This window comes from Loxodonta africana, chromosome 5 (assembly GCF_030014295.1).
Source record: "Loxodonta africana isolate mLoxAfr1 chromosome 5, mLoxAfr1.hap2, whole genome shotgun sequence".
NCBI lineage: Eukaryota > Metazoa > Chordata > Mammalia > Proboscidea > Elephantidae > Loxodonta > Loxodonta africana.
The window spans coordinates 50,053,106-50,079,977 of NC_087346.1; the positions used below are offsets into that span (position 1 = coordinate 50,053,106).

The following is a 26,872-nucleotide window of genomic DNA, read 5'->3' on the forward strand; positions in this document are numbered from 1 at the left end:
TGCCAGGCTTGGCACTCCCTTCCCACCTCACAGATGGCTAGCAACCTGAAGAGATTCTTCTTCTGGCACAAAGAGAATATTTTCCTCTCCATGAGAGGTGAGCTTCTCTTCTTACTTATTCCCCAAATTCATTCGATGTAGGAAATTTAAGCATTCTTAAAACTTTTGTGCCTGCTGCAGTATTTTGTTAGCTTTAATGAAAAATTTGGAGCCCTGGTGACAAAGCGGTTAAGAGCTTGACTGCTAAACAAAAAGACGGCAGTTCAAATCCACTAGCCATGCCTTAGAAGCCCTATGGGGCAGTTCTACTCTGTTCTATAGGGTTGCTATGAGTCACAACCGACTCAGTGGCACCTAACAACAATGAAAAATTTACTTTAAATTTAAAATATCTTTTTCAAGAGTTGCCCCTACCCATGAAGTTTTCATTGAAAATGGAATTTTCATGTTTCTCTATCCCCCAAAATTTTACTTAAAAATGTCTCATCTCATCAATGCCCTTATTCTGGCTGCATATTATATGGCCTCTGTTCTATTTGGCACTATTGAATCTTCCCTCCTATATGAATATCCTTTCTTTCTTTTCTTCTATGAAACATTTTTTTTCTATGTTGTTCTCATTTATCTGATTCCTCTTGGAAACTTCTTCCTTCAAGATAATTATTCTAATTATCCCAGACACATTGAGCAATATCACCATAATTTGATTTCATTTAACATTTTGTGGAACCAGCTATACATAGTACTAATTATACAGCTATTGTTGTCGTGGATGCCACTGAGTCGCTTCCAACTCTTAGTGATCCTATGTGCCAGAGTAGAACTGCCCCATTGGGTTTTCTAGACTGCAACCTTTACAAGAGCAATGGTTAAGTGTTAGGCTGTTAACCAGAAGGTTGGCAGTTTGAACCCACCCGGTGACTCCAGTAGAGAAAGACTTGGGGATCTACTGCCATAAAGATTGAGGGATTTTGCTAAGATTACATGGCACCTTAGCATAATATCGAAGTTGTTTCATATATGTATAGCTTGAGTATTGTAATAAACTCTATATTCCTCTAGGAAAATATGTGTATTATTTATCTTAATTAGCTCCTATTCAAATAGATGCTTAATAAATGTTAAAATAAATAACTCATTGGTTAGTGATATATTTCAAATTTTCTACAGGATATCATGACATTTTGGGGTCAATGCAAATAGAAGAAATCATGGACTACATCATCACATAATAAGTGCATTTTTCTTTTAATTAAAAAGAATATTAACTACATTTAATTTTGTTGGCAGTGAGCCAAAGTGACCTCTGCTATGGCAAAAGAGGATTACCGCTAGTGTAAAAATGTGTTAATATGAAATTGCTAATCAGAAGCAATTGGTGCCATGTTTTCATTCAGGTGCTGTTTTAACAGAAATATTAGAATGACCGAAATACCATATTTCATATATATATTTACTTTTTTTTAATACATAAGAGAAAACAGCTTTTCAACTTCTTTTTAACTTAAGCTTCACTAATGGCCATTTACTAACAAAGAAAGCATAGGGTACTTATTAGATGAACGCCAAGACTTTTAAGGCTAACAATTACTGACAAATTACTATGAGAAGGGACCATCCCATCATTTAAAATGCACCAATTTATGCACCGATATCAAATATAAACTTAAGAAGTGGACCCACATTCATTATAACCTGTGACCCGAAGTATCTGCCGCCACAAAATCATAACTGAACAATTTACAGTTACTTTATTTCAAGGTAAAATCTGATTAAAGATTCATAAGTCTGTAAGCGTGAGGGTATGGAGCTGTAGAGGGGGTAGCCTTGCATGATGATGGTATGAATTAGTGGAAATAATATATTATAAAGAATTTTAAAATAAAATTACTTATTTTACTTTCAACTCCATAGATAGCCAAGTTGGGTTATGAAATTATTACCTAATAATGGTACTTGGGAGATTTATAACACCATTGAGTAATTAGCATTTTGTATGTAATGAGATATTTATAAAGAGGTCACCGTTCTGTTTACTTAAAGAGTGAAAACTTATCTTCTGAAATTTTGTTTATAGTATTAGTTGGTGTAGTAAATATTTTCTTAAGATAGTTCAAAGGGAAACTGCAGCATGGTCTCTGTCAGAAGCGTATTCCACATATCCAGTTAATAGAATTAGAAACAATAAAAAAAATTTCTCTATCACATCATAATAAATAGTGCTGAACTATAATCAAGGAAACATTGTCACTAATTGGTGCTGTGAGTTTTTTGAAACTAATTTAAACTCATACTTTTTCTAAGCTATAAAATATAGGGGTTTTATGACATTAAAGATGTCCAAAAAAATTCTTTCCAGGCCTCAAATCCTAGAACCCTAAGTTACTGTCATTCAGTGTTTGGGTCAACCTATAATGAGAAACAAGATCTATTCTCTTTAATAGTGGATTTCTAGTGGACTTTAGTTGTAGACTTGGGAGAGAAGAGATGGTCTACTGCCCAAAGAGAAAATGAACCTGAAGAGATAGATCATTGTGAGGTTGGATGGGAAGAAAATCCGTTCTCATTTTCAGAATTTATTTGTGAAACTCCTAGAAAAGTAATTACAAAGCATGCCTATGAAGATTGGAGTAGATGACTTGATCATTAGGAAACAGGGAAAAAAAAAAAAAAGATACTCCATTTCCACCCATAACAAGAAAAGCAAGTTCACTTGAAAAGTCATATATGCTGTTATACGTGGACAGGTGGAAATTCTGTATCTTGAACTTCAGAGAATGTAGAACTATTTCAAAATCTATGGAAACATATTAGCATGAATCTGCCATCAGATGTTTTTAATTAGGATAGTTATTTTATTACAATCAAGATAGTGCTTCAGCCTCTCACTATATATAAATCTAGTGTCATAGTATCTCTTGAGCTCTTGAAATCTGGGTATATGAGTGTAGAGTGGGATCAGGACAAAATGCTATCTGTTTCTCCTATAATCTGGTTCAGCGCAGCAAAGTCGTGAGGCACAGGTCTTCTCGTTAAATTTATCTTTAATCACTTCGGAGTTCAAGAAATGAAGACGGCTACCTCACTGTTGTTTGTAAACAGAAACTACTTCAGGATAAACTGTTTTCCCTCAATAGTTTATTAGGAGAGCAAATTAAAACTAGGAGAAATTTACAGATATTCCAGTCAAAGCGTATCTGCTAGCACTTGCATCATGGTCAATAAAACTTTCAACAGCGATAGAGGAAAATTTTCCAACCAGATCATAAGTTTCTAATCATAGAACTTTTCAAACTGGGAGAATATGTATTTTTATTTTTGAACTAAAAATCTAATCTGTTTTTTTTCATCTAAATAGTTCTAGTAAGTAGGAAATTTCCTTTAAAGCTTTAAGTCTAATATTCTTTATTTCCACATTGATTTTCCTATGGACGAATTTGTTTGGTCACTTTCTGTGGCCCCTCACTGCCTGGTTGATGAAGTCCAAATACCCTGCTTGGCACTCATGCTCCTCTACAATCTGCCTCCAGTATTTTACCGGACAAAATCCACTACATACTTCCATAACACACTGAAATCCAGCAAAACAACTCTCACTGCCCCCCCCTTCAGGGCTTTGCTCATCCTCCTTACTCTTCAAAGCTCAGCTCCTGCGTCAGCTCTCTCATGAAGTATTCCTTGCTCATTCCAGCAGAGATGGTCCTTTTGTCTTATAAATCCTTGTTCAATTTATTTTTTGTCCAGTAGCATTAAAAATTTTTAACTGGAATCAAAGTAAGAAATATATTTTGCATTGGCACATACATCATGCAGACTCACGTGTGTGTGCTCATATGCACATGCACTCACACACCTAAACAAAAAACGTCAGGAAACAGCATCCTTATTACTTGCAATAATACTCTAATATTGTTTCTTTTCTTCTCTTTCATTTGGCAAAAGCTCTGACCGCAATTCACTAAGTACAGTTTACTATCCTTTAATTGTGTCATAACCCACAGTTTGAAAATTGCTGGTCTATATTGTTAAGTGCTATGGCTGCTAACCAAAAGATTGGCAGTTCGAATCCACCAGGTGTGCTCCTTGGAAACTCTACGGGGAAGTTCTACTCTATCCTATAGGGTCACTATGAGTCAAAATCAACTCGACAGCAATGGGTATACTAGTTCTATGACCTAAACAGAATACCGTCTATTATTTACCATCTATTATTTTCCCTACAAAATTGAAGACTCTCAAGGACAATACTATGTGGTATATCATAGAATCTCTTACTATATTTAATTATGTTTTTCATATAAGTAGTTGTTCAATAAGTATTTCTGAAAGAAAGCAAAAGGAAGGAAAACATCTCTCTCTAGAAAACCAAACCCAAAAGATGTTAGTTATGCACAGTTATTACTATTTAGGAAATCAACAGATAGGGATGGTTTTAGTTATTTACAGAAGAATTTTCCAGTCAAAGTGGTATGTTTCTTTGAATAACTTCAACTCCAATTTGAACTTAAAAATTAGTGTTATTTCATGCACTTTAAACAAACAAAAAAAAAATAGTGGCAACAAAATTACTATCGGAGAAAAGATATCTGCATACATGTGGTATTCCCATTCCCTACTGAATTTTGCAGGGTGAGACCACAAGTATGAAGAATACCTACAGAGGTTTAAAAAGTAAGTCTTTGACTTGATTTCAGTAAAGCCTGTAAAAATGCAATTCTGTCATTTCTGAAGGTGCTAAACACTTCTGTATGTGCTGAATGCATCAAGCAATTCCTATATACTGTGTCTGTAAACAGAGTCAGTGCTAAGTACTAACACTTCCAAGCACTTCAAGGCTATAAAATGAAACAACAAATATACTCTATCTCACGACATCCAAGTTACTGCTTTTCGCTGACATATTGGATTATGAGAGGCAAATTTTTTTTCTCAAATTCAAAAGAATTTTGAAGAAGTTTAAATTTGAGAAGTCATACCATGACGTATGATTAATGTAATTACCCACCCAGTTTGACTGGAATTTGAACATAAGTCTTTGACTCAAAGTTTATCCCCTTGTAATATGCTATACTTTACCTGTGGCTGATAAAATGCTAATTATGTCTACACAGACAAAGTTAACAATAACACCGTGAAAAATAATACCTTCCATCAAGATGAATACTTTTTCCAAGTCCTTTGTAGACATTTGCTGTTTTTGATCTTCAACATAACTGTGAGTGTAAATAGAAGAGACTAACAAGATGCAGGGTTAGAAAGAAAAAAAAACCAAACCCACTGCCATTGAGTCCCTTCCGACTCATAGCGAACCTACAGCACAGAGTAAAACTGCCCCATAGAGGTTCCAAGGAGCACCTGGCGGATTTGAACTGCCAGCCTCTTGGTTAGCAGCCATAGCACTTAACCACTACGTGACCAGGGTTTCCCAGGGTTAAAAAGATTATATAAATGCTATTAAATTAAAACAAGTTTATGTGAAGCTGATCTTTCCATACATCACTGTGACTTAAGTCTTACATACTTCACTTTGAAAAAAATAATAAAGTGATGATCGTGCCAACTCCAGCTGTTACAGAGGGTCAGGTCTCTCATATATTTTAATAGAAGTTTTAAGAATTGTTAAAAAGAAGTACATAACATGAATCATGTTAAGCAGATTGCCTTCATTCCTATGCTTTGTTTGCCCAAATACTGGAAAATTCAGAGAAATTAATAATTTCAAATGCAGGTATGTGGTGTCTTCAGAAATGTAGGCATATTGCAACTGTTGAATTTCTTTAAAATTTATCTTCTTTGGAATTTCATATAGTATATGTGTATATAGATATAGATATATACACATTGTTTCATATCAAAAAAGATATACTGATATTTTGTTACTTAATAACTAATCTGATGTGAAGATATTCAGTAAAATTGCTCTGACAGGGATCACAATAAAGGGTCCCGTACAGAGCTGGAGAAAAATGTACAACAAAATTCAAACTTACAAAAAAAGACCAGACTTACTGGTCTGACAGAGATGGGAGAAACCCTGAGAGTATGGGCCCAAGGCACCCTTTTAACAGTACTGAAGGCACTCCTGAGGTTTACCCATTAGCCAAAGATTCGACAGGTACATAAAACAAACAATAATACATATAGCTTAAACCTGTATACAAGACTACATGGCCACGTCAGCTAAGGGGCAAGGATGAGAAGGCAGGACGGGAGAGGAAAGCTGGACAAATGGAAATGGGGAACCCATGGTGAAGAAGGAGAGAGTGTTGACACGATCGCGGGGTTGGCCACCAATCTCACAGAACAATATGTATATTAATTGTTCAATGAGAAATTAACGTGCTCTATAAACCTTCACCTAAAGCACAATAATAAAACAAAAGAGAAGAAAATATTTAATAAAATATTCACTACCCATGAAGGTCACATTTAATTTCATCTGGCATGGTTGTTGTTGTTGTTAGGTGCCATGAAGTCGGTTCCGACTCATAGCGACCCTATGAACAACAGAACGAAACACTGCCCGGTCCTGAGCCATTCTCACAATTGTTATGCTTGAGCTCATTGTTGCAGCCACTGTGTCAATCCACCTCACTGAGGGTCTTCCTCTTTTCTGCTGACCCTGTACTCTGACAAGCATGATGTCCTTCTCCAGGGACTGAACCCTCCTGACAACATGTCCAAAGTATGTAAGATGCAGTCTTGCCATCCTAGCCTCTAAGGGACATTCTGGCCGCACTTCTTCCAAGACAGATTTGTTCATTCTTTTGGCAGTCCATGGTATATTCAATATTCTTCACCAACACCACAGTTCCAAGTCGTCAACTCTTCTTCCGTCTTCCCTATTCATTGTCCAGCTTTCACGTGCATATGATGTGATTGAAAATACCATGGCTTGAGTCAGGCGCACCTTAGTCTTCAAGGTGACATCTTTGCTTTTCAACACTTTGAAGAGGTCTTTTGCAGCAGATTTGCCCAATGCAATGTGTCTTTTGATTTCTTGACTGCTGCTTCCGTGGCTGTTGATTGTGGATCCAAGTAAAAGGAAATCCTTGACAACTTCAATCTTTTCTCCGTTTATCCTGATGTTCTTATTGGTCCAGTTGTGAGTATTTTTGCTTTGTGTTGAGGTGTAATCCATACTGAAGGCCGTGGTCTTTGATCTTAATCAGTAAGTGCTTAAGTCCTCTTCACTTTCAGCAAGCAAGGTTGTGTCATCTGCATAACACAGGTTGTTAATGAGTCTTTCTCCAATCCTGATGCCCCATTCTTCTTCATATAGTTCAGCTTCTCCTATTATTTGTTCAGCATACAGATTAAATAGGTATGGTGAAAGAGTACAACCCTGACGCACACCTTTCCTGACTTTAAACCAGTCAGTATCCCCTTGTTTTGTCCGAACAACTGACTCTTGATCTATGTAAAAGTTCCTTTATGCTTCAGGTGTTATATCTAAGAAAACATTGTCTAAACCAAAGTCACGTAAATTTATTTTTATGTCTTATAAAAGTTCTTTGGTTTTAACTCTTACGTTTAGGTCTTTGGTTTTTTTTATAGATGTCCAGCTTCATTCTTTTGCATATGAATATCCAGTTGTCCCAGCACCATTTGTCGAAATGATTGTTCTTCTCTAATTGAATCGTCTTGCTGAAATTAATTAACCATAAATGTATGAGTTTATTACTGGACTTTCAATTTTATTCCTTTGATATGTTTGTCTATCCTCATGCCAGTACCACACACTCTTGATTATTTTAGCTTTGTATTAAATTTTGAAATCAAGAAATGAGAGCCCTCTGCTTTTTCTTATTTTTCGAGGTTGTTTTGACTTTTCCAAGTCTCTTCAATTTCCATATTAAATTTTCTTGTTTTTTCAATATTGTTTTGACAATTCTGAGTCCCTTGGGTTTCTATATGAAATTTAGCATTGTCAATTTCTGTAAAATATCAACTGAGATTTAGATAGGGATTGCACTGAGTCTGTACACTGCTTTGTGTAGTATTGACATCTTAAGAATATTAAGTTTTTCAACCCATGAACATGAATGTCTTTCCACTGATTTAGTTCTCTTTGATTTATTTCAGTGATGTTTTTGTAGTTGTCAGTGTATAAGACTGGAGCTTATTTTGTCAAATTTATTCCTAAGTATGTTATTCTTTTTGATACCAATCATAAATGGAATCATTTACTTAATTTAATTTTTTATTGTTCATTGCTACTGCATAGAAATATAATTGATTTTTGTATATTAATTTTGTTCCCTTCAGCTTTGCTGAACTTGTTAATTGGTTCTGTTTGTGTTGTATGCGTGTGCGTATTCTTCAGGATTTTTTAAATACATGGTTGTTCCATATGCAAATAGGAATTTTCCTTTTTCTATCTGGATGTCTTTTATTTCATTTTCTTGCCTAATTGGCTTGGCAGAAACCTCCAGTAAGAAATTGAATAGAAGTGCCAAGAGCAGACACCTTTGTCTTGTTTTTCATTATAGGGGAAATCTTACAGTCTTTCACCATTAAGTATGATATTAGCTGTGGGTATTTCATAAATGCTCTTTATCAGGTGGAGGACGTTTCCTTGTATTTCTAGTTTTTTTGGGTGTTTTATCATGAAAATGTGTTGGATTCTGTGAGATGCTTTTTCTGAATTTATTGAAATGATCAAGTGTTTTTTATCCTTTTTCAATATGTTGTACAATGTTGATTGATTTCCATATGTTGAACCAACCTTATATTCCTAAGATAAACACTACTTGGTCATGGTATATAATCTTTTTATATGATGATGGAATTGGTTTTCTATTATCTTATTTTTTGTCTATTTATTTATTTATTTTACAGTATATGATGTTCTTTATTGAAGTATTATATCTGAAAGTACTCAAAAATTAATCAATTGCTTTTACCATGTGACTATGACATATCACCTTTACTGCCTCCCAATAAAGAGTCAAGAATAACTTTTATAACATTAAGGTAATTAAAATCAGTGGTGAAAGACAGAATCAAGTGAGACTTCCTCAGCACTTATGGCCAATCCATCACAAATACCAATCTTAAAAACCACATTCCAGAATAAGTGCAGTTAAACCAAGTACAGACAAGAAAGTTCAAGGAGCTCGCTGGCTACATTATACCAAATGGATGAAAAGTAAAACTGACTGTATTATAAAGGTCTACATAAATAAATAAATGAATTCTATCATTTCTTTCTCTGTGTACGCTTAGATTTCTCATACCAATCACAGAAAACTCTGCTTCAATAGGATAAGCTCCCCAGAAAAAGACTGAAAATGTTTGATAATCAACTCCCAAATTTTAGACTTTGTTTATCTACTTCTATCAGTTTCTTGACGTATTTAATATATGCTGGAAAATCTCTTCAGTAAATTGAGCACTTGGAAGTCTAGAAAGATCTTGAAGAACTCTGGCAAGTTACATATATCCCATGTTGCTTTTGGTTTCCCATCTCTTCTTTGCTTCAAATCCCCATGCAAGTTTCTTCTTTTTTCGAACAACCTGTGAATTTTCAGCCTCCTTTTTGGCTTTTACAAAGTTGTGACAGGCAATAGCTTTGGCAATTTTAACTCTAAGCTCTCGAGTAGCCAACTGGTTGCTGAGATCCTCGGCCTTCTCAATGTTCCATTCTTCCACAGCCTGGTCTATGCTCTTTTCAAGACCTGACTTGTCAATTTTTTTCTTTTTCACAGGGAGATCAAACCTATCATTGACTCCAAAATACTGAGTAAGCTCCTTCCACTGGGTTTCATTTGAGGATTGTTCACTACAAGATGTCTCTTCATTCTTCAATTTACCTTTCCTGGAGCGTTTTCTTTTTTTCCTCCTGAATCTTGAAGCTGAGGTTTTCTGTTTAGAATGTTTTTTATGCAGTTCTTGAAATTTATTCCACGTATGTAAGGAAATTCCGGAAGGGCACTCTTCATATGCATTTATATTTGCCTCTGTTTCAGTTTTTGGTCCATCTGTGGGGAAATCTGAGATTTCTGTTTTTCTAGTCATCTGATCTTCTTCAGCTTCCAGTAAGTGAAGTCCAGAGTTTTCTGATTTGGCTTCGTCTTCAGAACTCAGCTCGACATCACTTTCATTTAGTCCAGGAGGTAGCAGCCCACTCCACATCTTTTCCTCTTTTGGTGAGAAGACTTACACTTAGTGACACAATATTCTTCACCTCATATTCATCACAGGCTCGGATTGGTAGTTACAGTCCACTCGGGAAGCAACTGCCGGGCAGCCATCTTAAGGGCACATCCTTGTCTATTTATTTTTTGAGGATTTTTGTGTCTATATTCATATGAGATGTTGGTATAGTCTTTTCTTGTGACTTTGTCTTGCTTTGGTATCAAACAAAGATACCAACTCATAAAATGAGTTACGGAGTGCTTCCTCCTTTTCTCTGTTTTTGGAATAGTTTTTAAAGAGTTTCATAGAATCCATCATCTGGTTCTGGGCTTTTCTTTGCAGAAAGCTTTTTTCCCCCCAGCTCAATCTCTCTGCTTGTTATAGGTTTATTGAGATTTTCTATTTCTACTTGAGTCAGTTTTAGTGGTTGGTTTCTTTCTAGGAATGTGTCTATGTCATCTAGACTTTAATTTGTTGGCATACAATTATTTATAGTACCCCTTTGTCCTTCTTATTTCTATAAGGTTTTCAGTTATGTCTCCTCTTTCATTCACGATTTCAGTAATTTGAGTCCTCTCTCTTTTTTCCTTGGTCAGTCTAACTAATGATTTATAAATTTTGTTGATTTTTTCAAAGAACCCGTTACTGATTTTCTCTATTATTTTTCTATTTTCTGTTTTATTTATTTGCACACTAATCTTTGTTATTTTCTTCCTTCTACTTACTTTGCGTTTAATTTGCTCTTTTCTAGTTTCTTAAAGTGGCCGTTAGGTTGACTTGAGATCTTTCTTATTTTTCTGTAAATTTCCTCCAGGCACTGTTTTTACCGCTTTCCATAAGTTTTTATATGTCGCATTTTTATTTTCATTCAACTCAAAGTATTTTCTAATTTTACTTTTGATTTCTTTGTTGAGCCATTTTTTATTTTGGAGTGCATTGTTTAATTGCTATATGTTCGTGAATTTCTCATCACCACGTTTTAAACATTTTTTTTTCATTTCAGTATAGAGCAAAAGTTACCCGCAATAAGCATTTCATTTTAAATTAAAATAATAAAATAAATTTAAATTAAATTAGAAAAAAACAACGAATACTATGGAGATTATTCTAAAGTATGTCATACATGTTCTTGCCTCACAAAGCAGAGCATAATAATCATCACTTGTGTTTTGCAATTTTTTCAGAATACTATTTTTATAAAAATGCATTTAGCTCTCATTTTAAGGGGTACATTATTATTTTAAAAACTATTTCAAAGTTATTATTTAAAAGTGCAAAAACTGAGTTTCTGAGAGGTTAAATGACATAACAACAACAACAAAAAAAGCACATAATTCATGACAACAATTTAGACTTTGAAACCTGGTCCTTTGATTTCAAATCCTTTCTTTCCATTTAACTAATTCATAATGAATGTTACTTAATAATTCAGTATTATTATTTTTTATCTCAATTATGACATTTGGCTATTATAGCTAGTCCCTTGGGTGTTAACAAGGTTTATAAGACTTTTCTTCCTTCCTACAGTAAATGGACACTGAATTCTGTAACTTTTTATTTCTCTTTGCTGTTTTTATGCATTTCTTGTTTTTCCTCTTCTTTCAGGCTATCCTTTGGGTGAAATTGCCAGCTGGTTCTTTTTTTTTTTTTTAATTGGTTCTCTTATCTTCAGTGGAAAATACATATCCAGACACATACATATTAGCTAAGCAAACTTGTTAGAATTGTCTCTAGAAAACAACAAATAAGTGAAAGCCCATGTGCTTGAGTATAGCGTAGAAACATCAGTGCATGAACTTCATGATGGGTCTTGTGAGTTACGTCTGCTCTGAAGTTCTTGATCTTACTTTCAGTGTGAGCAGGCGAGGTTACCACTTGAAGAAGCTCACTATTAAGTAACACCGATGTCTAATTTTTTTCCTAATCAGCGTAAACTTTTCTACATAAAAAATTATGAGGAACTCCAGCATATCAATATTTCAATCAGTCAGAAGTGGACCTGCTGTTGAAGCAAAAAGGTGTTTGTGGGTCAGTGGAGAGTGGGGGTCTTCTGCTCGTTTATTTCCTCTTACTGCCAAAGGTAGTCCTCGAGGCTTCACCACTGATCCTTCATGGCTTTAGGAGTACAGTTAAAAACTACTGAAATAAGGTATTATTGCATTTATTTAAATTCCATTCATAATAAAATAAACAATGTGGATTCTACAACCAGAAAACAAACACGTCAACTCTTTTTTAATCCATCACTTGACCTAGGACTAACCTCTTTGGTCACTGTTGTGAACTACACTTTCAGAAAGGACAGCTGAATGTCCCAGAGGCCTTTAAGGTCCCCATAAGCATTACTGTTAAGTATTCACTGATACGTAAGACCTCTTGTGTAAATCGACTCAGTAGATCTGAGAAAATAAAGAAGCCCCTACCAATATTTTTTCTGACTCCAAGAAATATAGTTAAAATAGATTTTAAGGAAGAGGAAATTCGACATCCATTTGTTATTTTTTTTCCTTCTTTCAAAGGAAGAATGGTGGAATAATAAAAGAATTCCAAATTCCTGGATCCCTCTGAGGCCCCCAAACTACCCCAGTCCGCTTTGTTCCTGAGATTTACATACAAAGGACTGCTCTATGTACAAGCACAACTTTATTTCTAGCCCAGAACCAGTACCAAATTCCTGTATGAACCTACCTTGGTAAACTGGGTTAGAAAATGAATAAATCTAGAGGCACTCAATTAACCTGCTGACCAAGGCCTAATCTAATCTGCAGGGAGCTCTTGTTGGTCTGCTCTTGCTCACTTTCCCTGGGGTTAAATCCTGTTTTATTTGGTCTTGCAAGAGCAAGGACCTCCGAGTAGGCAGTGCCATTGGTGTCTACCTTAACCTATCATCTAAATGATGTAGAAAAAAGAAAAAGAAGTATAAAATTTACATAGAAATACAACTCTTTTCTTATTTCTGACTGAAAACTCGAGCCCTACTTCACCTACACCCTACCACCACCACTTTTTGTTCTCTTCAGAATTTTGGTACTCCAATGTAGCCTGAGTTCATTATCTGAGTTCCTCCTCTCTAGGAGGGAATTGCTGGAGAAGATGAAGTCTTAACCTCTCCTTAAAGGTTCAAGTGTTTGTCCTACACATCATTTTTTTTTTTTCCCCTTCTTGGGCTTAACAGTTAAACTTGTTTGCACTCTATAGTATAACTTTTCATCCCAATCAAGAAGGTCAAAAGAATCTGAACAAAACCCTCAAGAAGCTTCTCCTTGAGTCATTGCCACTGCTTATTATCTCCTTAGGACCGTTGGTGTGGATGTTTAAGCCCCTCACAATCTTTCTATGAGTCGTTCTTTAATATTTCCCCCAGAGTACACCAAAATGAAGTAGGGCATAAAGTTTATCCAAGACTACACATGTTGTCATAAACAAACAAACAAAAAAAACCCAAACCAGTTGCCATTGAGTCAATTCAAACTCATAGCAACCCTAAAGGACAGGGTAAAACTGCCCCATAGAGTTTCCAAGGAGCTCCTGGTGGATTCGAAGTGCCGACCTTTTGGTTAGCAGCCATAACACCTAACCACTACACCACCAGGGTTTCCATGTTGTCATAGGGATAGAATTTATATGGAACACAAATCCATAAAAAAGTCTATACTGTCCTGAGGTTTTACAAAGTATAATAACATTTTTTTTAGTCTGATAAATCATAGTATAAATAAATCCACTTGACTTTTTTTTTTTTTTTTTTTTACTGTATGTAACTCCAAATTAATTTGGCTATAAAAACATTTTTTCCTACATAAAACAAAATAGCATACCACAGAACTAGTATTCTACAACATATGTTTTAGTAAATGCTAACTGTCAAAAAGTCACTCACTCTTATATTCTCTTTTCCAAACAAAGTGACCAGATCAAGAACTTTTGCTATGTGCATCACATAAAACAATATTGTGTTCCAAATAATAAAATTGCAGAAGAATAAAGCTGACTAATCCATCTCCTTGCACAATTTAATTCCATAAGCCTTCCATTTCAAGTCAATCCATTGTAACCACACATTAAATTCTTAATATAATTAATGTCCCCTTTTATTGTTTCTCCCAAGAAACTTAATCCCCCTGAATATGTAAAATATATCTCATATTAATGAATCCAAGACAATTATAAAACAATTCCTGTCCCTCACACAGAAAGTTCCTAGGTGGTACAAATGGTTTGCACTTGACTACTAACCAAAAGGTTGGCAGTTAGAACCTACCCAATAGCACCTCAGAAGAAAGGCCTGGCAATCCACTTCTGTAAAGATTACTTCCAAGAAAACCCTATGGAGCACAGTTCTCTATAACACATTGGATTTTCATGAGTAGGAATCAACTCAACAGCAACAAATTTGTTTTGTTTTTGGTCCTTCACACAGGTACTCTGCTCAGCCCTAGTCAATATAGTCAATGGTTCTCACTTAAGAGTATGGTTGGAGTGAAGCTCTCTTCCCTGCACTTAAAATCTGGTATTAATGTAACTTCCTGAAGCATCCCTACTGTTAGTTACTCCTCATTCCAATTCAAACATGGATAAATATTCCTTATGTTTTGCCTTTCATGCATCTCATCTTTACCAAAATGCTAAGATTTAAAATGATATAAATTTGAAACATACAAGTGCTAAAAGTAAAGCCAGTATTAGCTTGATGTTCCAATTTCCTTGTAAATTAGAATTTCTCAAGCAAAATAATGTTTCTCAAACACAATACGTATATTATCACGTAATTCACAGTTCAATTTACACCTGTCCACGAAAGCAGGTACATATCGTTATCTGGAGGAAAGTAGCCAGGCAGAAAAACTGGAAGAGAGAAAGGCATGTAAGTTTAAAGAACAGTTTTAAGATTGGCTTCCTTTCTCTCTGAGGTGTCAATCAATCCTTGGCAGGAGTTCAGAATCCACTATGTGTAAACCAAAAGTGCATTTGGGAAAATTCACCCAACAAGATGTTAATACAAAATTATGATCCACAGGGTTGGACTGGGTATCTTAATAAATGTCAGTAATCCAGCATAGGGACTTCTCTCCTGAGATTAGCATCTGAAACATTTCTGTACACTAGTGAAATCTGAAAATTTACTGTTGTGGTAGAGTTAGTTCACACACTTACCACTCCACTCATTTTGGGTCCACTATGTACGGGGTCACTATGAGTTGGAATCGACTGGAGGGTGCTGGGTTTGGTTTGGTTTGGTTTTATGTATATTTAGGAAACCCTGGTGGCGTAGTGGTTAAGTGCTACAGCTGCTAGGTTGGCAGTTCAAATCCACCAGGCGCTCCTTGGAAACTCTATGGGGCAGTTCTACTCTGTCCTATAGGGTCACTATGAGTCGGAATCGACTCTACTGCACTGGGTTTGGGTTATGTACATTTAAAAATCTTTTGATACACCTTGAAGGTACTCAAGATTTTCTACATTGCCTACTTGATACTGTGTAATTGACAACCTTCCTTAATTGAAGACAGGCTCTAACTCCACTCTTCTGTGAAGGATATTTCAAATTAACAATAAGCGATTCTTTAAACAGAATTTTGGCATTGTAAACCAAAAACTTAATTTTCATCCAGTTGATTTCACAGAGTTGTCAATGGCTGACCTTTTGGAAGTAGACCTCCAAACTTTTCTTCCAAGGCACCTCAGGGTGGACCTAAACCTCCAATCTTTTGGTTAGAGCCTAGAGCTAACCATTTGCACCACCGAGGGACTCCCGGCATTGTATTCCCAGCTATTCCATTCTCCTGCTCTTCTGTTTGTATTTTTCCAATCTAGCAGCCCCCACGTATCTTTCTTAGCTGTATATTCTCTTTTCCAGTACCTAGATTGCTGAGTCTGCTTCATATTGGGGGATTCTTTAGGTCACCAGGATAGCTTTTCCAATTTTAACTCAGTTGGATAATCCTTCTCCAAATATTTCTGGTGAGAAACTAGTGTTCTTGGGGTTCCACTGAGCAGCAAAATCTTCAACCCTACATGTTCCTTCTTCCTCAAATGTTGAGTTTCTGCACTTTGAGTGACCTTTCCCACTTCCATGCTATCACGAACATCAATTCCTGCTTTCCTGCTAGAATAAGAAATTTCTGTTTCCTTAAGTGTTTCCTGGCACCTGTCAATTTAATTCTTCAAGATGTCTCTTATGGCAATCTCTTTAGCGGATTGCCTGTGTTGCGGCACATGCTTATTCAATAATAAAACTTGTCTTTCTCTTCTTAAAAAAAAAAGTCTCTTAATCTAGTACCATTCTCATCTTTATTTCTCATATGCATCTGAATTTATTTCAATTTTATATGTGTAGGAATTCCCGAAGGCTTTTTACCTGAAGACATACTGACCCTACTGTCTGCAAAGCCTTCTCTTTTTTTTGCTGTGCTTTAAGTGAAAGTTTACAGTTCAAGTCAGTTTCTCACACAAACACTTATACGCACATTGTCATGTGACCCTAATTGCTCTCCCTACAATGTGAACGTACACTTCTTCTCTCCACCCTGTGTTTCCCTGTGTCCATTCAACCAGCTCCTCTCCCACTCTGCCTTCTCTTCTCACCTCCAGAGAGGAGCTGCCACATAGTCTCATGCGTCTGCTTCAGCTGAGAAGCACACTCCTCACCAATATCATTTTATGCCTTAAAGTCCAGGCTAATCTTTTTCTGAAGAGTTGGCTTTGAGAATAGTTTTAGTTTCAGGCTAACAAAGAGTCTGGGGACCATGACCTCTGGGGTCCCTCCAGGCTCAGTCAGACCATTGAGTCTGGTCTTTTTACTAGAATTTGAGGTCTACATCCCACTTTTCTCCTGCACCATCAGGGATTCTCTGTTGTGTTCCCTATCAGGGCAGTCATTGGTTGTAGCTGGGCACCATCTAGTTCTTCCAGTCTCAGGATGGAGTCTCTGGCTTAAGGGGCCCTTTCTGTCTCTTGGGCTCATATTTTCCTTGTGTCTTTCATGTTTTTCATTCTCCTTTGCTTCAGGTGGGTTGAGACCAATTGATGCATCTTAGATGGCCATTTGCTAACTTTTAAGACCCCAGACACCACTCACTGAAGTGGGATGCAGAATGTTTTCTTAATATACTTTGTTATGCCAATTTACCTAGCTGTCCCCTGAAACCATGATCCCTAGACCCCACTCCTGCTACTCTGTCCCTGGAAGAATTTGGTTGTATTCAGGAAGCTTCTTAGCTTTTGGTTTAGTCCAGTTGTGCTGACTTCCCCTGTATTGTGTGTTGTCCTTCCTTTCACCTAAAATAATTGTTATCTGGTATTTTTTTTTTTATCTAGTTAGTGAATACCCCCCTCTCTCCCTACTCTAGTAACCATCAAAGAATGTTTTCTTCTGTGTTTAAACCTTTTCTTTAGTTCTTATAATAGTGGTCTCGTAAAACATTTTTCCTTTTGTGACTGACAATTTCACTCAGCATAATGCCTTCCAGATTTCTCCATGTTATGAGATGTTTCACAGATTCATCATTGGTCTTTATCGTTGTGTAGTATTCCACTGTGAGAATATACCATAATTTGTTCTTCCATTCATTCATTGATGGGCATCTTGGTTGTTTCCATCTTTTTGTTATTCTAAACAGTGCTGCAATAAACATGGGTGTGCATATATCTATCCGTGTGATGGCTCTTATTTCTCTAGGATATATTCCAAGGAGTGGGATCACTGGATCCTATGATAGTTCTATTTCTAGCTTTTTAAGGAAGCGCCAAATCAACTTACAAAGTGGTTGTACCATTTTACATTCCCACCAGCAGTGTATAAGTGTTTTAGTCTCACCACAACCTCTCCAACACTTATTATTTTGTGTTTTTTGGATTAATGCCAGCCTTGTTGGGGTGAGATGGAGTCTCATTGTAGTTTTGATTTACATTTCTCTAATGGCTAATGGTCCTGAGCATTTCCTCCTGTATCTGTTAGCCACCTGAATGTCTTCTTTGGTGAAGTGCCTGTTCATATACTTTGCCAATTTTTTAACTGGGTTATATGTCTTTTTGTTGTTGAGGTTTTGCAATATCTTGCAGATTTTAGAGATTAGTTGCTGATCAGATTTGTTGTAGCCAGAATTTTTTTCCCAGTAGGTAGGTTGTCTTTTCATTCTTTTCATGAAGTTTTTGGATGAGCATAAGTGTTTGATTTTTAGGAACACCCAGTTACCTAGTTTCTCTTCTGGTGTTTGTAAATTGCTAGTAATGTTTTTTATACTGTTTACGCCATGTATGGAAACCCTGGTGGCATAGTGGTTAAGTACTACGGCTGCTAACCAAAAGGTCGGCAGTTCGAACCCACCAGGCACTCCTTGGAAACTCTATGGGGCAGTTCTACTCTATCCTGTAGGGTCGCTATGAGTCGGAATCGATTCGATGGCAGTGGGTTTGGGTGGTTTAGACGCCATGTATAAGACCTCCTAGCATTGTCCCTATTTTTTATTCCATGATATTATCATTTTAGATTTTATATTTAGGTCTTTGATCCATTTTGAGTTAGTTTTTGTGCATGGTGTGAGGTATGGGTCTTGTTTCATTTTTTTTGCTGATGGATATCCAATTATGCCAGCACCATTTGTTAAAGAGACTGTTTTTTCCCCATTTAACTTATTTGGGCCTTTGTCAAATATCAGCTGCTCATAGGTGGATGAATTTATGCCTGCATTCTCAATTCTGGTCCATTGCTCTATGTATCTGTTGTTGTACCAGTACCAGGCTATTTTTTGACTACTGTGGCTGTATAACAGGCTCTAAAACCAGGTAGTGTGAGGTCTCCCGCTTAGTTCTTCTTTTTCAGTAATGCTTTACTTTTCCGGGGACTCTTTCACTTTCATGTGAAGTTTGTGATTTGTTTCTCCTGTCATTAAAAAATGCCATTGAAATTTGGATCAGGATTGCATTGTATCTGTAGATCACTTTGGGTATAACTGACACTTTCACAATGTTACATCTTCCTATCCTTGAGCAAGGTATGTTTTCCCACTTATGTATGTCTCTTTTGGTTTCTTGCAGTAGTGTCTTGTAGTTTTCTTTGTATAGGTCTTTTACATCTATGGTTAGATTTATTCCAAAGTATTTTATCTTCTTGGGGGTTATTATAAATGCTATTGATTTGGTGATTTCTTCTTAGCTGTTCTCTTTGTTTGTGTAGAGGAATCCAACTGATTTTTGTATGTTTATCTTGTATTCTGATACTTTGTTTTACTCTTCTATTAGTTCCAGTAGTTTTCTTGTGGATTTTTTAGGGTTTTCTGTATCATATTATCTGCAGAGATACTTTTCCTTCTTCCTTACCAATTTGAATGTCCTTTACTTGTTTTTTTTTATCCTAATTGCTCTGGCTAGGACCTCCAGCACAATGTTGAATAAGAGTGGTGATAAAAGGTATGCTCGTCTGGTTCCTATTCTCAGTGGCAATGATTCCAGACTCTCTCTGTTGAGGATGTTGGCTGTTGGCTTTGTTTAAATGCCCTTTATTACGTTGAGGAATTTCCCTTCTATTCCTATTTTGCTGAGCAGTTTTATCATGAATGGGTATTGGACTTTGTCAAGTGCATTTTTCTGCATCAATTGATAAGATCAAGCGGTTCTTTTGTTTTATTTATGTGATGGATTACATTGACTGTTTTTCTAATGTTAAACCATCCCTGCTTACCTGGTATGAATCCCACTTGACCATGGTAAATTATTTTTTTGATATGTTGTTGAATTCTCTCGGCTAGAATCTTGTTGAGGATTTTTGCATCTAAGTTCGTGAGAGATATTGGTCTTTAGTTTTCTTTTTTTGTGGTGTCTTTTCCTGGTTTTGGTATCCAGGTTATTCTGGCTTCATAGAATTAGCTTGGGAGTATTCTGTCCTTTTCTATGCTCTGAAATACCTTTAGTAGTAGTGGTGTTACATCTTCTCTGAAAGTTTGGTAGAATTCTCCAGTGAAGCAGGGCCACGGCTGTTTTTTGTTCTTGCAAGTTTTAAAATTAGCTTTTCAATCTCTTCTTTAGTTGTTTTATCTCAGTTTGTGTTAGTTTATATAAGTAGTGTGTTTCTAGAAAATTGTCCATTTTCTCTAGGTTTTCAAATTTGTTAGAGTTCAATTTTTCATAGTGTTCTGTTATGATGCTTTTAATTTCAGTTGGATCTGTTTTGATATCAACCATCTCATTTATTATTTGTATTAGTTGCTTCCTCTCCTTTTTTTTTTTTTTTTTTTGGTCATTCTGACCAATGGTTTATCAATTTTTTCAAAGAACCAGCTTTTGGTCTTGTTAACTCTTTCAATTGTTTTTCTGTTCTTTATCTCATTTGATTCTGCTCTAATTTTTCTTTTTTGCTTTCTTCTGGTGGCTGAGGGCTTCTTTTGCTGCTCTTTTTCTATTTGTTCAAGTTGAAGGGATAATTCTTTGATTTTGACCCTTTCTTCATTTTGGATGTGTGTGTATTTATTGCTATAAATTGACATCTGAGCAGTGCTTTTGATGTGTCCCATGGGCCTGGTAGGAAGTATTCTTATTCTCATTTGCTTCTATGAATTTTTTTTCCCGTCCTTAATTTCTTCTATAACGCAGTCGTTTTTGAGAAAATGTTGTTCAGTTTCCATGTGTTTGATTTTTTTCCTTGCTTTTTCTGTCACTGATTTCTACTTTTATGGCTTCATGGTAAGAAAAGATGCTTTGTAATTTTTCAATGTTTTGGATTTTGTTAAGGCTTGCTTTATGACCTAATACGTGGTCTATTCTGGAGAATGTTCCATGTGTGTTGGAAAAGAAAGCATACTTGGCTGCTGTCAGGTGGAGTGTTCTGTATATGTCTATGAGGTCAAGTTGGTTGATTGTGGCATTTAGGTCTTCTGTGTCTTTATTGAGCTTCTATCTGGATGTTCTATCCCTCACTGAAAGTGGTGTGTTGAAGTCTCCTACTATTATTGCAGAGCTGTCTATCTTACTTTCCAATGCCGTTAGAGTTTGTTTTGTGTACTTTGGAACACTGTCATTGGGTGTGTAAATATTTATTATGGTTATATCCTCCTGGTGTACTGACTGTTTAATCATTATATAGTGTCCTTCCTTGTCCTTTGTGGTGGATTTTAAAGTCTATTTTGTCAGAATTTAATATTGCCACTCTTGCTCTTTTTTGATTGTTATTTGCTTGGTATATTTTTCTCCATCCTTTGAATTTTAGTTTGTTTGTGTCTTTAAAGCTAAGGTGTGTCTCTTGTAGGCAGCATATAGATGGGTTGTGTTTTTTATCCACTCTGCGACTCTCTGTCTCTTTATTTAGTCCATTTATATCCAGTGTAATTATTGATAGGTAGAAGTTTAGTGCTGTCATTTTGATTGCTTTTTTTTGCGTTGTTGACAGTTTCTTTCTCTCACTTAATTTTCTGTGCTGAGTAGTTTTTCTTTATATATTGCCTTTTGCTCTTTTTCATTGTTGTTGATTTTGTATTTGCTGAGTATGTTTTTCTTGTTTTTTGTTTTGATGTGTAGGGTTGTTAGTTTCCTTTGTGATTACTTTAATATTTACCCCTATTTTTTTAAGCTTAAACCAAACTTTTATTTCTTTATATTGCCTTGACTTCCTCTCCATAGCAAAGGTCTATGACTACATTTTTTAGTCCCTCTTTTTTGCTCTAATGTTGTCGTCTTTTACATAATGATGCCTCTGAGTCTCTGTTATGAGTGTTTTAGCTTTGATTTATTTTTGTGATTTTCCTATATGGGTTGCTATCTGGTTGCTATGGCCTGTGTTCTACTCTTGGGTCTTTATCTGATATTGTTGATCTTCTAACCAGAGGACTCCCTTTAGTATTCCTTGCAATTTTGTTTCAGTTTTTGCAAATTCTCTAAAGTTCTGTTTATTGGAAATGTCCTAATTTTACCTTCATATTTGAGAGACAGTTTTGCTGGATATATAATTCTTGGTGCCAATTTTTCTCCTTCAAGGCTGTATATATGTCGTCCCATTGTCTTCTTGCCTGCATGGTTTCTGCTAACTAGTCCAAACTTAGTCTTATTGACTCTCCTTTGTAGGTGACTTTTAATTTATCCCTAGCTGCTCTTAAAACTCTCTCTTTATCTTTGGCTTTGGCAAGTTTGATTATAACATGTCTTGGTGAGTTTCTTTTGGGATCTGCCTTGTGAGGGCTTGAATGAAAATCTTAGATAGATATCTTCTCATCTTTCACTATATCAGGTAAGTTTTCTGCCAAGAAATCTTTAACAATTTTCTCTGTATTTTCTATTATCCCCTCCTGTTCTGGTACTCCAATCACTCATAGGCTATTTCTCTTGATAGAATCCCACATAATCCTTAGGATTTCTTCATTTTTTTAAATTCTCCAAAGTCTTCTTGCAATATATTGATGTTTTCAGCATGAATGCATCAACTGCACTAAGATTATACATTACATGGCAGATGTTTGTTGCTTTAGAATGGAAGCTGATTGCCACTCCTGGAAAGTCCTGGAAATTCAGGCTTCCACCCTACTTTGTGATAGGAATCTACTATACTGCTTCCCCGCATCTTCAGGACACACCTAGCTAACATCAAATATGCACTAAATGTGTGTCTATCTTTTGTTTGCTAACTCAATGTTCCCCTTAATAGACTGAAAAGACTGAAGGACATTGAACATTTTTTCAAAATAATATTTTGTGCAAATAAAGATTGTTTCAAGCAATTTTATTCCAGTGTACTTTTTGAAAAGCTCAGCTTATCATTTCTTCATTGTTTTCTTTATTTTTTTCCAAAAACAACAAACAAAGTATAATTAGTAGTTTATTCTCCTTATCTCCTGTTACCCTTCTTTCTCTGGCTATTTAACCTACCTGAAATTTCTCTGCCTGTCACCATGGAAACCATGGTGCTGTCTTTAACTACTACTGCTTCATTATAACCTCCTTTCCTGGGTGGCCGAGTGATAAACTTGCATCAGAAAGGCTCGGATTCAGGTATAGGCTCTTCCCTATTACAGGTCGTGTGACTACAGGGTAATTACTTAACTTTTCTGAGTCTTACATATAAAATGATGATCATAATAAGTGCTGAACTAATAAGATTAGTGTGGTGATCGAATGAAATAACCTACAGCAAGCATACAGAAGAGTCTAATGTTCTTCCACTTTCTTTAATGTAATTAATTGGGTCGTCAAAATGCTGTATTTCTAAATCTTGATCAGAAAACTTTCAACAATAAAATTCACACTGTCACAGGATGTTAATATTAATGAGACTATCTAGAGATTGGTTACACCCCTGATGGATGCTTGTTCTTTTTACATAACTAGGAGCCACAGCCATCGACATGACGAATGTACTTAACACTACAAATGCAACAGTGACAAATAGTACACTTCCGGATGCTTCTCCAACATTATCAAGTTCCCAACACATGAGTAAGTATTAGAATTGTGCTAATGTGTTAAAATAATGTATTGGAAATGTTTAGCCTTATAATGTTTTCCAGCCCACAGCTGCCAAGGAATCATTCTCTTCCTATATTTGCTCCTATTCTCTATCAAATTGAACATGCATTTGACAACTTTCTTTTGTAAAGTGATGCTCCTTTCCTCCATAGTCACAAATAATCAGAATGGGATGGGTGACAATAAAGATCAATTAAAGGCTGGGCACTAATCTATGACATATGACACCAAAAGATGAACTGGGACAACAAATTAGGCGACTTCGATGAAATAGGGAAATTCTTAGAAAGAAAAAATAATTTCCAAATCTTGTTCAGTAAGGTAGACAGTCTGGATAGATCTTTAACCAGTAAAGAAATCAAATTAGAAATTTAAAATGTGCCCCTGAGGAACACTTCAAGCTGATAGGGCTTCAATGGCAAATTCTGTAAAATATTCTAAAAATAAATGATACCTATCCTTCTCATACTATTTCAGAAAATGCAGGATGAAGGGAAATTGCAAAAGTAATTCTCTAAGACCAGTAATTCCCTGATATCAAAAATTGGTATAATAATAAAGAAAACTACAGACTAATATCTCTTAATTAAAAAAAATAGATCAATTTTTCTTAATATTAGCAAACATAACTCAGTAACATATAAATAGGATTACAAAACATGAATAAGTGGGATTTATCCCAGGTTGGTTTAATATATGAAAATCAAGTAATATAATACAACTTTTTTTTTTTTTAATTAGTAGAATCAGTTGATTCAAAAAAAGCATTTGACAGAATCTAACACTCACTCACAACAAAAATTCTCAACAAGCTAGAATGTGATAAAGGGCATCTATGAAACACCCACAGATAACATCATACTTAATAGTGAAGGACTGAATGCTTTCCCCTTAAGATCTGGAACACAGTAAGTGTGTCCACTCTCATTGCTGCTATTCAACATTATAACCAGAGTTTCTAGATAGTACAATAAGGCAGTAAAAAATTAAATACATACATACATATATCTCAATTCAAAAGGAAGAAATAAAACTTTTTATTAGCAAACTATAATATTGCTTAAGTAGAAAATCCAAAGAATCTATGATAAAACTGCTAGAACTAATAAAGAACATCTTGTATCATAGGATGTAAGATCAATACACAAAAATCACATTTCTATATGTTAGTAATGACAATCCAAAATTAAAATTAAGCAAATATATTCCATTCACAATAGCTTCCAAAAGATTAAAATATTCGGGAATAAACTTAGCAATAGAAGTGCAAGTTTTGTACACTGAAGTACAAAAGATTTCTGTGAAATATTAAAGAATTAAATAAATTGACAGACATTACATGTTCGTGGATTAAAAGGCTCAGTATTGTTAAGATAGCAATTATTCCCAAATTGGTCAATAATCGATCAATAGATTTAACATACCAAAACAAAACCCGTTGACCTTAAGGCGATTCTGACTCATAGCAACTCTGTAGGACAGAGTAGAACTGCCCCATAGGGTTTCCGAGATTGTGATCTTTATAGAACCACACTGTCACATCTTCCTCCCATGGAGCGGCTGGTGGGTTCAAACCACCAACTTTTTGGTTAGCAGACAAATGCTTTACCACTGTGCCACCAGGGCTCCCATAGATTTAGCATAACTGAAAACCACTGTTGTTGAGTTGATTCTGACTCGTAGTGACCTCATAGGGTTTCCAAGGTTGTAAATCCTTACAGAAGCAGATGGCCACATCTTTCTTCTGAGGAGCCGCTGGTGGTTTTGAACCACTGACCTTTTGGTTAGTAGTTGATTGCTTTGACCACTGTACCACCAGGGCTCCTAGAGTTAACATTAACTCTTTTAAAATATGAGCCAGCTTTTTTCTAAGAGAGCAACATAAAACAAGCTGACTTATCAATAGAAACAATGTAAGCCAGAAGACAATGGAAACATATCTTTAAAATGACAAGAGAAAAATGGCTGCCAACCTAGGATCCCATAGCACATAAAACTATCCTTCAAGACTAAAGATGAAATGAAGACATTCCTTACAAATAAAAACAGAAAATTCTTCACTAGCAGACCAAAATTAAAGAAGGAAAAAAGTTTCCATGGAGCAAAAGAAAATCATTATAAATGTAAACTCAGAGATATAGGGTGAAATGAAGAAAGGAAAGGGAGAAAAAAGGAAACAAATGAATAAGTATAAATAAATAATGGCTATAAAAATAATAACATCTGTACATGGAGTAAAAATGTTTTAAGAACATTTGAATTTCCCAAGAAAAGTTATAATTACTAGGGTTATTTGCATTTGATTAGTCAAGAATGCATGTTATAATTTCTAAGGAATCTATTGAAAGAACAGTAAAAGAATAAATAATTATGATGTTAATGGACAGAGAAAATAGAATAATAAAAAATGTTTAATCCAAAATAAATCAAAAATTTTTTTAAAAAAATAAATATACAACAGGTAGTACAAATAAAAAGCAAAGAGTAAGGTGGCAAATAGAAACAAAATTATATTAGTAATTATATAAAATTAAATATCAATGATCTAAAAAAAAGATCTAGGTGCTCCAAATTAAATAAAAAGAGAAATTGTCAAAATGAAAAAAACACACAAACCCAAAATCCAACTATGTGCTGCTTACAAAAGACACAAAGAATAGCGGGAAAAAAAGATGAAAAACCCTAATTAAATAAAGATGTTAGTTTATACTAGTATCAGACATAGTAGAATTGAAGATAAAAATTAAATAGAGATAAATAGGGGCATTTCATAATAAAAAATATTTAATATTCCAGAGGAATGAAATAATTTTAAATTTGTATGTATGTGATAATGTAGTCTGAAAATATATAAAGCAAAAGTTAAATGAGAAAGACAAATACACAATTCTAGTAAACATTTTAATATACCTCTCTTACTAGTTGATAGAACAGCCAAATCAGTAATGACATAGAGTCAACACAATTAACAAAGTTAATCTAATGCACATGTTTAGAACATTGTATCTCAACTACAGAAAGCAAATTATTTTTATTTACTTAAGCAGACTATTTACTTAAATAGGTCATATATTGGGCCATATGATCTCATCATATTTTAGAAGACAAAAATCATACAGTATATTCCTCAATGAAAGGGGAATTAACCTAGAACCCATTGGCCTCAAGTCAATTCCTACTCAGCACCCTATATGACAGTTCTACTCAGAACTGCCCCATAGGGTTTCCAAGGAACAGCTGGTGGATTCGAACTACAGATCTTTTGGTTATCAGCCATAGCTCTTGA

General features: G+C 35.3%; 2 protein-coding genes across 2 annotated transcripts in view; one reads left to right on the forward strand and one right to left on the reverse strand.

Moving 5' to 3' along the window:
- Positions 1–26,872, forward strand: part of EMCN (endomucin) — a 127,712-nt gene that overhangs the window by 34,916 nt on the left and 65,924 nt on the right. Inside the window, exon 2 of the mRNA XM_064285508.1 lies at positions 23,449–23,556. Coding sequence (XP_064141578.1) covers positions 23,449–23,556 — 108 coding nt within the window. The remainder of the gene's footprint in view (positions 1–23,448; positions 23,557–26,872) is intronic.
- On the reverse strand, positions 9,249–10,274 carry LOC100670709 (protein FAM204A-like). Its single transcript, XM_064285507.1, has one exon. It carries the CDS (start codon positions 10,135–10,137, stop codon positions 9,436–9,438), a length of 702 nt encoding a protein of 233 aa, XP_064141577.1. The 5' UTR covers positions 10,138–10,274; the 3' UTR covers positions 9,249–9,435.

Excerpts from the sequence above, each read along its gene's own strand:
- LOC100670709 (XM_064285507.1), bottom strand. The coding sequence starts at position 10,137 with ATGTGGAGTGGGCTGCTACCTCCTGGACTAAATGAAAGTGATGTCGAG.